The sequence below is a fragment of the Pelobates fuscus genome, chromosome 2 (assembly GCF_036172605.1).
Source record: "Pelobates fuscus isolate aPelFus1 chromosome 2, aPelFus1.pri, whole genome shotgun sequence".
In the NCBI taxonomy this organism is placed as follows: Eukaryota; Metazoa; Chordata; class Amphibia; order Anura; family Pelobatidae; genus Pelobates; species Pelobates fuscus.
Window position 1 is genome coordinate 424,934,894 of NC_086318.1, and position 13,949 is coordinate 424,948,842.

The 13,949-nt window shown below is 39.9% G+C and overlaps 1 protein-coding gene across 1 annotated transcript in view; it reads right to left on the bottom strand.

The window, feature by feature from the left end:
• APLF (aprataxin and PNKP like factor) overlaps positions 1-13,949 on the bottom strand; it is a 190,441-nt gene that overhangs the window by 36,761 nt on the left and 139,731 nt on the right. The window contains exon 8 of the mRNA XM_063441515.1: positions 12,869-12,985. Coding sequence (XP_063297585.1) covers positions 12,869-12,985 — 117 coding nt within the window. The remainder of the gene's footprint in view (positions 1-12,868; positions 12,986-13,949) is intronic.

Genomic DNA, 13,949 nt, shown 5'->3' on the forward strand with positions numbered 1-13,949 from the left:
CCCCAAAACATGATATCCTCACACATGTTACATCCCCTGATAGCCCTGATCTGGGTGACCACCATATCCAAAAATCACCCAGATCAGTTCAGGGGTTCAGGAATTTCCTGGAAGTCATAATTTTGACCGACCGTGCACATGCCGAAAACAGTTCTATGAAATCAGTGCTAACGGTCGGTCAAGTTTGGTAGTCTTTCACAGGTTTCCCTGCAGGGCCCATAGTCTGTGTGCAGGAGGCTGGCAAGCAGGCCCCTCCAGGCGCTTGTGGCAAACTCACTTGGAGATGGGAGTTGGTCACAAATGTGTTTTAAAGGGTGAACTTTACAGACTTGAGTCTTTTTTCCCACCTACCTAGCTTACTGTGTAATGGGATATTTTATGGAGACATCCTGATTTTTTGCCTCTATATAAGGCACAAACTTGCTTAAAGCTCATTTAACACTTTCAAAAGGAAATAGTCATGTTTACCATGGCAATAAAATGCAGTCATATATAATTTGTTAATGCCAGATTACATTATAAACCCAGTGTGGTTTTATCTTATTTTTTTAATTTATTTTTTATAAAGCTGCATAATCCCCATGAATTTACTGGAATAAATACATTTGCTGGATTCAATCCAAGCCAAAACACTGCACGTTTGTATTTCACCAGTGGTTGGATTAGAATGAAGAAATATAGGCAAGAATTTAATGAAGTGATAAAGTGCCAAACGTGTGGTTCAACTATGGGTCATGCATGATTGGGTCTGTATATTTTCTTCAATAAGTGCCTGAAAAAATCATCACATTTCCATATGTTCCATTGTTTGTTAGATCAAAACTCAAAATTAACTAATCTGCGAATACAATTTTGTTTAACCCCTTAAGGACACATGACATGTGTGACATGTCATGATTCCATTTTATTCCAGAAGTTTAGTCCTTAAGGGGTTAAACCAACAATATGAACTGTAGAACCTAAAATTACATAGTTTTACAAATACGACTTTAAACAATATGCTACAAAACACATGATTTCTAAAGTGTTGCTCCGATTCCGAGGACACAGCCAACGTGGAAGAAGATGCTTTTAATTTAAATTTTTGTTGTTTGTAGTGTTAAATAAATTGGAATTGTTACTTGTGGGAAGTACTGCCCAATAGGTAAAGAGCTAAGGTACCTTAGAGCCTTGAGATAAAGGCTCTAGAAGAGGAGTGGTGGCTAAATGTTAGATCCATAGATGTTGCAGAACTACAACTCCCATGATGCTTTGCATTTCATTAGAATGCCTTTAGAATGAAAAAGCATCATGGAAGCTGTGGTTTTGAAGGGATTCTATAGTGCCATAAAACATAGTTGTTTTCCTGGCACTATATGTTCCTACATTGCCGCTCGCACCTCCCTTCCCATGGTGCTGAAGGGGTGTAAACACCTGAATCCAGTGGCGATGTGCCTTCGCGCTGGGTCAGGCCCCGCCCCCCATGCTCCTCCCCTGCCGACATGAGAGTAAGGTAGTGTATGGGGCAAAATGCTACATTTGATACAATTACCATAAAACCAGTGGAATGCGTCCCAGTACTTCTCCAGATTTAGCACATTCACCGAGAACAGTTCTCCTTTGACATGTCCTGCTTTATCAAGCCAGGTTTGCGCAGTGATTAGTATTAAGTGGGATAGCATCAGGAGGTTTGAATATTGACAGCGTTAATATGATCAAAATTAAAGCAGACATTTCTTTAAAAAGCTGATCAATACTCAGCCACATTGTGACAAAACAATTATGTTCCTTTCAGTATAAAGACAGAATTTACTGCTACATTATAGAGATAAAATGAGGAGCTATAGAAACTTGCTTGAATCTTTGCAATAAAATTGCATGTTTTTAAACTGAACCTTTTATTTGTTTTTAATTGCAAGCATGGACTCAAAATGTTTTATTATGTTTCCAAATATAAATCTGATAATAATGAGACATTATAAGCACCAAAACCACATCATCTTAATATGGTGGATTTGTTGCATATGACGTGTCCCTTTTCTCTTCAATGTAAATCAGTCAGGGATAGGCATACCAGATGTTCTGGACTACATTTCCCCTGATGCTTTGCCTGCATAATGGCTGTAAGATGATTATGGGTGATGTAGTCAACAATATCCAGAGTGCCATAAATTGCCTACCCCTGCACTTGAGGCTCTTCCTAAAGATCTTCAAAGGTCTTTAAATTCAGTTTCATCATCTCTCAAACAAAAAGTGCTCAATAATCCAAGAAATAATGGGACATCTGATAAAAGATTAAAAACACAACAAAACAAAAAAAAAAAAAAGTCTAAAAAATGGAATGCCTAACTTGATTGGGACTGTTGGGAGTTTTGACTCACTTATTGTATGTAACATCATACCGGAGCATATTAAAGCAAAGGAAATTTATCAAAATGTCCCATTTACTATTCAGACATGCCCTTGTTTCCATCCGGGTTACAGCCAGGCAGATTTAAAAGTCAAATACCAAAGAAGAAAAAAAAAACAGGTTACCTGCGCTCTCTCCTTAATCCCTATGTATATTTAGACAAATGGAGGTCATTTAGTTACTCCAATGGCCATTGGAGGAAAAAAAAAAAAAAAAAAAGAGCGCAGGTAACCTTTTTTTTTTTCCTTTGGTTTTTAACTATATATTGGGGCTGATGTGTACTGTGGTCATTGCTGCCACCCATGAGTGATGGGAGTGAGCACAGGACTTCTCTTTTTGTATTAGATTTAAAAGTCAGTCTAAGGGACTCAGATACAGTACCATATCACTTAGCAAAGTTTGCTTTAGTTAGCTTATCTATTGGTGAACATGAGGTGCAAAACTCTTAAGCAAACAAATAATTATAATTAATGCAAGCCCTTAAACGCAAATGATTGGTTCACCAAGCATGAATGCCAATGTCGTATAGGGATGGGCACCCATACTTGTTATTAAGTTAGCTTGTCTTTTAATCTGAAGAGTTTGATGCATGTTAAACATACATTTACATAAAGCAGACAGAATACACTGGAATTCCATATTATGAACCTTTCTTTACAGCTTTGCAATCAAGAACTCGCAAACGAGCATTCAGTTTTAGAACGCATCCTTAAGTATATATTGTCGTACACACAAGCCAACTAGCTATTTAATAGCACTTCATTTAAATGAAATTGACATTTATAGATTTGACCTTGCTTTTTCAAAGCGGAATACAATCGTTATAGAATAGCTGCAATTTATTTCAGAAAAATCCATTTAAGCATTTACAGATTTAAATGAAATCATTAACAATGTAAACAGAATGTTATTGGGAGCAAGAGACCAGACAAATACATTAGACTGTATTTAATTATTATTATATTTATATAGCGCCAACAAATTCCGTAACGATTTACAATGAGTGGACTAACAAACATGTAATTTTAACCAGACACGTTTAACGCACAGAAACAGAGGGATTTAGGGTCCTGCTCAGTGAGTTTACATGTTAGAGGGAGTGGGGTATAGTGACACAGTAACAGAGGGATTGAGGGCCTGCTCAGTGAGTTTACATGCTAGAGGGAGTGGGGTATAGTGACACAGTAACAGAGGGATTGAGGGCCTGCTCAGTAAGTTTACATGTTAGAGGGAGTCGGGTATAGTGACACAGTAACAGAGGGATTGAGGGTCCTGCTCAGTGAGTTTACATGCTAGAGGGAGTGGGGTATAGTGACAGTAACGGAGGGATTGAGGGCCCTGCTCAGTGAGTTTACATGTTAGAGGGAGTCGGGTATAGTGACACAGTAACAGAGGGATTGAGGGTCCTGCTCAGTGAGTTTACATGCTAGAGGGAGTGGGGTATAGTGACACAGTAACAGAGGGATTGAGGGCCTGCTCAGTAAGTTTACATGTTAGAGGGAGTCGGGTATAGTGACACAGTAACAGAGGGATTGAGTGTCCTGCTCAGTGAGTTTACATGCTAGAGGGAGTGGGGTATAGTGACAGTAACGGAGGGATTGAGGGCCCTGCTCAGTGAGTTTACATGTTAGAGGGAGTGGGGTATAGTGACACAGTAACAGAGGGATTGAGGGCCCTGCTCAGTGAGTTTACATGTTAGAGGGAGTGGGGTATAGTGACACAGTAACAGAGGGATTGAGGGCCTGCTCAATGAGCTTGCATGTTAGAGGGAGTGGGGTATAGTGACAGTAACAGAGGGATTGAGGGCCCTGCTCAGTGAGTTTACATGTTAGAGGGAGTGGGGTATAGTCACAGTAACGGAGGGATTGAGGGCCCTGCTCAGTGAGTTTACATGCTAGAGGGAGTGGGATATAGTGACACAGTAACAGAGGGATTGAGGGCCTGCTCAGTGAGTTTACATGTTAGAGGGAGTGGGGTATAGTGACAGTAACGGAGGGATTGAGGGCCTGCTCAGTGAGTTTACATGTTAGAGGGAGTGGGGTATAGTGACACAGTAACAGCGGGATTGAGGGCCCTGCTCAGTGAGTTTACATGTTAGAGGGAGTGGGGTATAGTGACACAGTAACAGAGGGATTGAGGGCCTGCTCAGTGAGTTTACATGCTAGAGGGAGTGGGGTATAGTGACACAGTAACAGAGGGATTGAGGGCCCTGCTCAGTGAGTTTACATGCTAGAGGGAGTGGGGTATAGTGACACAGTAACGGAGGGATTGAGGGCCTGCTCAGTGAGTTTACATGTTAGAGGGAGTGGGGTATAGTCACAGTAACGGAGGGATTGAGGGCCTGCTCAGTGAGTTTACATGCTAGAGGGAGTGGGGTATAGTGACACAATAACAGAGGGATTGAGGGCCCTGCTCAGTGAGGTTACATGTTAGAGGGAGTGGGGTATAGTGACAGTAACAGAGGGGTTGAGGGCCCTGCTCAATGAGCTTACATGCTAGAGGGAGTGGGGTATACTGACACAAACGGTAAGGGAAGTAGATTGGTAGAATAGTATTCAATGAAGACTTAGTGTAGGTTTTTATTGATTTTTTTTAAATGACAGTTGCAGGAGGTGAATCACTCGGGACCCATTAACAGTTTAACTGATATGCTTTTGTGAAAAAAAAGATTTTTTTTTTTTTTTTATATATTCTTTATTTTTGTTGTGCATACTTTAATAAAGTAGCTTGCAGTGCCACAACGACAAAGGCAGGCACAATAACATCCACAATATATATCACAGGTATGGCTTTGAGAGTTAAGCAAAATGTTTATATATAAGGAGAGATACGATGATGGACAGACATAAGAAAAAAAAAAAGCCTTGGATATGCCTTAAAATCTATATGTCAGGGAAGGTGGTTGAAAGTTGGAACACCAAGCAATGTCTAAGCCTGTCACATATTGTTAGTTTATGCCCTATCTTCTTCTGGAAAATAATATATGAAGGTAAGCTAGACCCAGCAAATGAACATAGATAATTAAGTTTGGTAAACAACCCTGTCAGGATACCTCCCTCCCTCTGCAAGACCTTACTCAGGTGTTGAAATTTTGAGGTTTAATTTTTTTTGTCTAAACATGAGGAAGTCCTACTGAAGATCTATTTTACCTGCTAAATCAGTATCATAGCTAACTACTGGAAAAGTTTTATATCCAGTGTACACTATTGGTTGTCTCTCTCTACCCGAGTGTTTGCCATACAAAGGACGAAGAAAACACACTAAAGACGGAGGACACCTACTGCATATCCCATAAGCGGGGATCCAAACCGCTGCACGCCCTCTACACCAGAGCAGGCTTTTGCTCTTTCAAATGTGAGTTTGCATTCAAGAGTTTTATCCATTTTATTACCTTTTATTTTAACAATACTACACTATCTGGCTTCCTTTATATACCCTTTGTCTCTTACATATGAGTGGATCCATAAGGAAGAACCAATCAAGGATAAATATTGCGGACTGAACATTGATGTACCAGACGACCACATCAGAACGATTTAGATAAGACTTTCTATTTTCATTTTTTATATTTGGACTATCTGTTCATTATTTTATTTATTTTTATTAGGTGCAGCTCTTATTTCTATTTGTCTTTATAGATAATTAAGTGGCCATAGCCAACAGCTAACAGTCTACGTTGTTTTTACGCCTCTAAGCCGTAGTGTGCTCAGCTACCAAATTGACCAATGGAACAGAGGCACGGAGGGAGGGGGAGCGGGAATAAGGTTAGTAACTTAAGTGCCTGATTCTGGTGACGCTTGGTGCGCCATTGCTATAATAAAAAACATTGTCAAATTAACATAAAATATATAGGGAGTGCCAGAGACAGGAGATCATAGAAAATAATATAACTACATACAGTCCCAATCAATGGTGGTGTGCTGGACCCACGGAATGAAATGGAGCCTCAGAGTAAAAGAGCTCAGAGTAAAAGAGAACACCTAGGCAGCGAGGATGCATGGTGGAGCAGATGGTAGCACCATTAACGTGGAGGGAGACAGAAATGGGAGTAGCAGCACTTGAGAGAGGAAAGACCAGAAGTTCTGTTTTGGACAAGTTGAGCTTAAGGAAGTGGGCAGCCATCCAGTTAGAAATAGCAGAGAGGTAGTCAGAAACACTAATCAAGAGGGGCAGACAGATAGATTTGCATGACATCCACATAGAAGTGATATTGAAAGGAGCTGATGAGTTTACCAAGGGTGGCAGTATAGATAGAGAACGGTAGGGGACCAAGGACTGAACCAAGGACTTTCAAGGATCCTGGACACAAAAGGCAGTAGCGAGATAGGGCGGTAGTTGGACGGGGAGTTTTTTTTTACACAATCGGGGTTACAGTTGCATGTTTGAAGGGTGATGGAAATTGCCAGAGGAGAGGGAGAGATTGAGAACTTTAGTGAGAGGCAAAGCAAGACAAGGAGACCGGGTACGGATGAGATGTGAGGGATCAGGCTCAAGGGAGCAGATGGTGGGGCGGGATGAGGACTGGAGCAGATCAGAAATCTTCCCCACCGTTTGTGGCTGTTAAGTTGGTAGGAGGAGGAGCAACAGGGCAAAAAAGAGGGTTAAAGGTGTGAAATAGTTGTTTTGGTTTGCGGTAAAGTGTGGATATGAGGGAATTGAAGTAATTTACTTTTGCAGAGGAAAGAGTCAAGCTGTTAGAAAGTCAGATGTGGAGTGAGACTTTCTCCAGCAGCGTTCAGCAGTTCTGGAGGTTGTAGTTGGGGGTGCTTGCTGCATCTAAGTGTAGGAGGTGCCATGATGTCTAGTTGAGAGGAGAGGGTGGAATTGTAGAAGGAGATTGCAGAGTTAGGGCAGGTGGGGTTTGAGATAGGTAAAATGAGATTTTGGAGGTTAGTGGAGAAGTGCTCAAGAAGTCATGTTCTCATTTAAAAAAAAAAGACCTTTACGGTCGAAACATTGTGTTGCATTTTGTTACAATAAAACTGCCTGCGGCTTGAATTCGGAGTGCCTGTGATTCTTTCTTCTTTGCATATTATTCTGGGATTGCTGGTCCTGATCCGGAGCACCCGTGGCCGCTGGGAACGAGTGCGGTTCCCACTTTCTACTCTATGTTCTCATTTTAAGTCAAAAGTAAATATCCTATGATGTCAATATATTTAAAATGATCACTTTCAGTTTAAGAAATGTATAACTGAAAAAATAAATAAAGACATGAAGATTGTGCCTATAAATGCCCCCTATTACAATAACCTCCCCCACCCTCTGATCCATAATTAGGAGTAAAATCTGTCCTGGGTGAACTGCAAATAAAAATAAACAGCAAAAAAGATGGTCTGAATAAAAAAAAAAAAAAATAATAAAATAAAAATATGAAACTACAGAAAAAAATGTAAAAATCTTACATGTAACAGACATACATGAATTAAAAAAAAAGAGAATGTTCTTTCTAAATATTAAGCATCAGGTGAAATATAAATATAGTGTCTTTGTTGGTGAAATCAGGTCAGTAGCAGCTCTATAGAACGTTCTCGGTTCACCTCCCTACAGTATTTATATTTCGATTTTTTTATTTTTTTGAAACAAAAGGATGAAGGCAGAGTAAGACTTGGCAGCACTGTTCTCATTTAGTACAGATTTATGACAGTGTTGATTTATTCCCAATTTGTCTAGGACAAGGACGCAAACCATACATCCTTCATCCAAGACTGCTGGTATAAAATACTTGGAGGCACTCAGTGGACAATAAGTAAAAGAGAGCAGGGACGCAGCTAGACCCAGGCAATTTACTGGTGAAAGCAAATCAGTAAGGTATTAGAATCAAATTACATTTCTTAGTCGAGTGAAACCGCATACACAAGCAGTTTGTAAAGAATATACGGTAAGTACAATATTGGAATGGTATGAAATCCTACATATATATCTATATAAAAGCAATTTTACAACAATTTATAGTGCACTAAAACGTAAAAAAGATTTTACAAAATATAATCATCTCTACATTATAAGAAGTAGATGAAAATAGATTATCTAGTTTGATAAAAACCAGCGCTTATCCTATTGAGGAAAGACAATTTTTCATCCAATCTGGTAATGGCGGTTTAGATAAACAGAAATCCTATGACATTTAAGCACACAAATGTCAAATTATGACTTTGTTGCCATCTCTGGAAACGCTGCCATAGTCTGTGTAAGTAATGGAATAAAGCATGTTTCACAATCATTTATTGCAGCCGAGAAGGGGAAATTAATGTCAAGAATATTTGAAATTAAGTAGATTTATAATTATACATTATATCTTGGTTCTGTAAAAACAGTACACAATATTCACTCGATCAAGAGATACCGCCAGCTGATAAATGAGGATGCAAAAGGACAGAGGTTAGTCTAGAAACAATATGAGCAACAAGTTCATTTAGCTGTGAAAAGCAAGCTGGGGCGACTCGTCCGGTTATTAGCAAAAATATCTTTTTCCAATTAAAGGGATTTCAAGACAGTTATATCACTGCATAAAAAAAGGACTATCTGTAAGAGTAAATAATACACTATGTTCACTGTATTGTACAAATATAATACAGTAATGCAAATTGCCATAATACAGACTATTGACTCGAGTATAAGCAGAGTTGGGATTTTTTAGCACAAAAAATGTGCTAAAAAACTCTGCTTATACTCGAGTATATACAGTATTTTGTTTGGTAAGAGTACGGAGTCCAGAAAAGATACATGAGGAACAGTGATTGGTGAGATTTACACTCCCTGGTAGAAAACCATCCATTACGGTCTTCTTAAATACTCCCCCTTCTCCCACAATGTGCAGGCTCCATGGGGTTAAACTTTTCTGTCTTGGTCCCAATGTTGCACTAATACGTACAGACACTGTAATTCTCATTGGACCACATGGCTTTAATTCATGGCAAACCGCATTGTAGGGCAAGGTTAATAGCTTGTTGGAATTGCAGGCAGATCATGTAATATACATCTCGGTCATGTTTGTGTGTCAATGTTTGTGTAAACGTCAAACATAAGGTGGACTCAGATGACTTACACAGTGTGTGTGTGTGTGTGTTAACTGCTTCCCCTCTTGTGTGAAGAGGATCCACATATGTGAGGCCAGGCACGAATGATGGACGAAAAGACCTGGCTCGCAATCTCCGACCAGTTCATCCCAAATGTCTTTAATAGGTTTTAGTGTTTACAAACTCTGAAATATGTTTCCAAACTCTTTCAACCATGTCTTTATGGACCTTGCTTTGTGCACTGCGGCAGTCATGCTAGACTATTTAAGGGCCTTCCCCAAAATTATCCCACAAAGTTGGAAACATAGCATTGTCTTCCCAATATTTACTATTGGCACAAACCAATCAGGCAGGTAATGTTCTCATGGCATCTACTAAACCTAGACTAGCCCATCCGACTGCAAAACAGAGAGGCTAGTCGCTCCACAGAATACGTTGCCACTGCTCCAGAGTGGTGGTATACACCACTCTGTCCAATGCTTGGCATTGTACATGGTGCTTTGAGGCTTGCATGCAGCTGCTCGGCCATGGTAACCCATTCCATGAAGCTAGTAGTAGTAAACTGTTGAGATAGGTCGATGTTTCAGTCCCACCAAGGGGACTTTCATTAGGACATTGGGGGGAGGGGGGGGTGGGGGGGAGGGACACACAAAAAACAACACTATGTGTCCTTTCCTTATCTGTACCTTTCTTTAAAAAAAAAACACACACAAAAAAAACCACTACCAATATATTCAAACTATGTTTTCGCAAACTGTACAAGCAGCAGTTAATGAGTGAATAATCAAAGTGAATTGGCAGTGCTGCAAAACTACCATCTAACAATTAGCTTGACAAGAATATACGTTTAGTTCTATTTAATTGATTGATATATTGCAATATGCTCTGATTGTTTTTATTTTATATGCATTTGCAAATTTAATATTAAAACCGTGTGTTTTATACCATGGCATAAATTATTATTGTCTAGAGTACTTCACTCATGCATGGCAAGTTAAAAAGTATCACCAACCTCTTCTAACTACAGAGGAAGCAGAGATATGAAATGCATGTATAATAATTAGGATAGTTTAATTCCCAGACTGCTGGGTGGTATTACATCTTTAGAGAACTAATCCATAAATATATTTCCATTTTTTTCATACTTTAAAAATGCACTATTCAATTCAAATCTCGAATACCATGAGATTCCTCACCATGATCTTTAAAATAATGCTTTTTTCCTGAATGCCTTCTCTCGAAGGTGCTACTCTATACAATCGCAGAATACCTTTAGTATTCAGAATTCATAATTAAATCCAGTTTTAATACAGAAGTGTATCTGGAAGTCACAGAGTTACTATGAAAGACAGTTGAGATTCTCCGAGCATTAGATGGTTCCCCAGGTCCTGGAACTCTTCGTTATAAAATCCTACATAACTGCATCATGTCAAACCGACCCGCAAACTCATAAATTCTACCCATTACAGTCTAACAAATGTGTGAGTTGAACAGGATAAGCTAAAACAAACTGGAAAAGAAAATATTATTTTAACAGAGCATTAACAGAAAGACAAACTGCTTCAATGAAAGCCAAAAAGGTTCGTACTCTAATTTCAGAGTAAAGTCTTGCCATCACGGAACAGAAGTACAGTGAGTACAGACTACATAAAATACAAATCTTAATTTCAGCGGTTTTATAACAGCAACACCATGAGGTGTGACAGTGTGTACATATTTAAGCAAAATGACCATTGGCAGCGTATGTCGAGCAAAAGAAGAATTCTGGAAAAAACTGAATCCTTGGCCCAATAGGTGGTCAGGTAATCTAGCAGGTGATCAGGTCATCTAATAAAACGTGACATTATAAACATTCATAGTTATTCAGGTGCAGACATTGTAACACAGAGAAAAAAAAATTATAAAAAAGAAAAATCTATATTCTTGCACGTGTATGTGACATTTATCCACAGTGCTAACACAAGGCTCAAAAAAAAAAAAAGAATATAACGGTTGGGACGATTCTTTGAATTGAAAAGGCAAGAAACCCTATCTCATTAAATACTAGGGCTGACAGACAAATTACTATGAAATAAAAGCAAGCTTGTGTTTGTTCTGCTGTGTGATAATACTGCTGCTATAGCTAGAGTACTGCCTAAGGATAAGAACAAGCTAAGGAAAGATATATATAAAGGTGCATTAGATAGCCAAGTGGCACAATAGAACAAAGCAAGTTATGGGTGGACAGCCAGCCTAGGCCACAGGGCAGCTATGACTTAAAGTTCGCTCCAGCTTCAAGCATGGCAATGCCTCTCGTCCCTTCTGTACATGACTGCTTCTGCAGTAGTTTATTAGAACCTGGTCTGCAGCTCCCCAACTCTACAGGTCTCTGAGCCCAGGCCAGAATGGGATTCCACTAACGATGTCCACAGACCGTCCTACTCCTGGCATTAGAATCCTGGGCCCGAGCGAAATCCGACACATAGAGCCCTATGGGTGTGCTGGAGGTGGGATGGACTTGGTCCATGTGGGCTCCCAGTGCAGAAGAAGATCAGTGATTCGTGCCATTTGCCCAGGGTCTGGCCATCACCGACCACGGTAGGAGCAAAAGTATGGCTGTAAATGCACAGAGCAACAAATCTGGCAGAGAAGGATTCCCTCCATTCAAGACCCTCTGTTTCCTAGTTGGAGTGAGAGCTTCAACACAGCCACCATCTTAGACACACCACCAGGTCTTCAGGATACCAGGCTTACTATTGTAGGGTAGTAATGGGATTTACCCCACCATTGCAAGGGGGGTGGGGAGAGTTACAGGGCTTCCTTAAGATATCAGTATTGTGCGTAACCGCACATCAGCTGCTTCTCTCAACTACCGGGCTGCCAGGACTGTGCAAGTAAAGTACCCAACTGAACTGGGCAACTTGGCATCGAAACATTCAGACTATGAATAAGTTGGTCTGCAGCCTGTCTGAGGCAGATCAGGGGCAGAGCCAGCATGATTCAAACACAGCCCCAGCCAATCAGCATCTCCTCATAGAGATTAATTGAATCAATGCATCTCTATGAGGAAAATTCAGTGTCACCATGCAGAGGGTGGAGACACAAAATGGCAGTACTGCACAGTGCACCTCTAGTAGCCATCCAAGGAGTGGCCTGTGCAGTTATCACTAGGCTGTAATGTAAACACTGCATTTTCTCTGAAAAGACAGTGTTTACAGCAAAAAGCCTGAAGATAATGATTCTACTCAGCAGAACAAATACAATAAGCTGTAGTTGTTCTGGTGGACTATAGTGTCCCTTTAACATATCACTAGAACAGTTTGGATGAAGGCCATTAAGAGGTGATGATATAAAACCATAATTTACTTTCTCTGAATGCAGCGTTTGGTGACTAGGAAGATACCTTTCCAGGTATACGGATTATAAAAACATAACAGGCAGTTTTCTTTCAAAAGACAAGTGTACAATGGTACATTACTCTTACCTGTAACAATCTGTTCCATATGGACACTCTGGCCTGTCATCTTGACTATCATCCTCCTCGTCACAGTAATCACCGTCTCCCGGGTGAGAAAACTCTTGGAAATGAGCAGGGTTTTTTCTACAAGACAAAAACACATCACCACCTTTTTAGTTTTTGCGCAATATTCATAGATGTACATATTCTGCAAAAAAAAAAATACAAAAATCAAATCATCAGAACAAGGTGGAGCTTTGGCAGTAACTTTTCTAAGAACCTCATCTATTCCCGAACACTTTGTAAACATAATACATTCTGTGTGAACAACATGCCATTCCATTTACAGCACAGGTTTCAGAGAGAAGTCACATTTTCATAAAGCAAAGATGAATTTACTCATATATGTAGCATTTTCTGCACATCAGTGATCTGCCGACATCTAGACACCTTAATAATCACGATGAATAAAAACAGCATAATACAGTGACTGTGAATAAGAAGGGCTGATAACGGACAATTCAGAATTCTATCTATTCACTGCCTTGATGAACAAGGGCCAGGAGGTCGCAGCATTTAAAATGATGCTCTTGGTCCAAATTAGGTAATTATCTTAATATATGAAACTTTCATGCTTTCGCTATATATTTATTTGTACTTTGACTATACTTTTGCCTCGCTGTTATAACATTTTACAGTTCGTGCCTTAAAGGAACATTATAGTGTCAGCAGTACAAATCTGTATTCCTGACACTATAGTTCTAATAGCACTATTTAGGTCCCCGGTCCATCTATCAGAAGAGTAAAACGGTGATTTTACTCACTTTTATTCCAGTCCTACTCGGGTCTTGTTGCGGTTGGCCCAATTCCCGCACCGCCTCTTTGGCTGAGATCATTAAGCGTGACGATCTCAGCCAATTCAATGGAAAGCATTGGGAGGATATTGTGCATGCACTGCAAACCTCAGTGCTGTACAAATCAGCATCTCCTCATAGAGATGCACTGGATAAATGCATCTCTATGAGGAACATTCAGCTTCTCCAAGCAGCGCCAATTCGGTTATGGAAGTAGGTTTTAGCAATTTTTTTTATTTCTTGGGGGAAGGGAT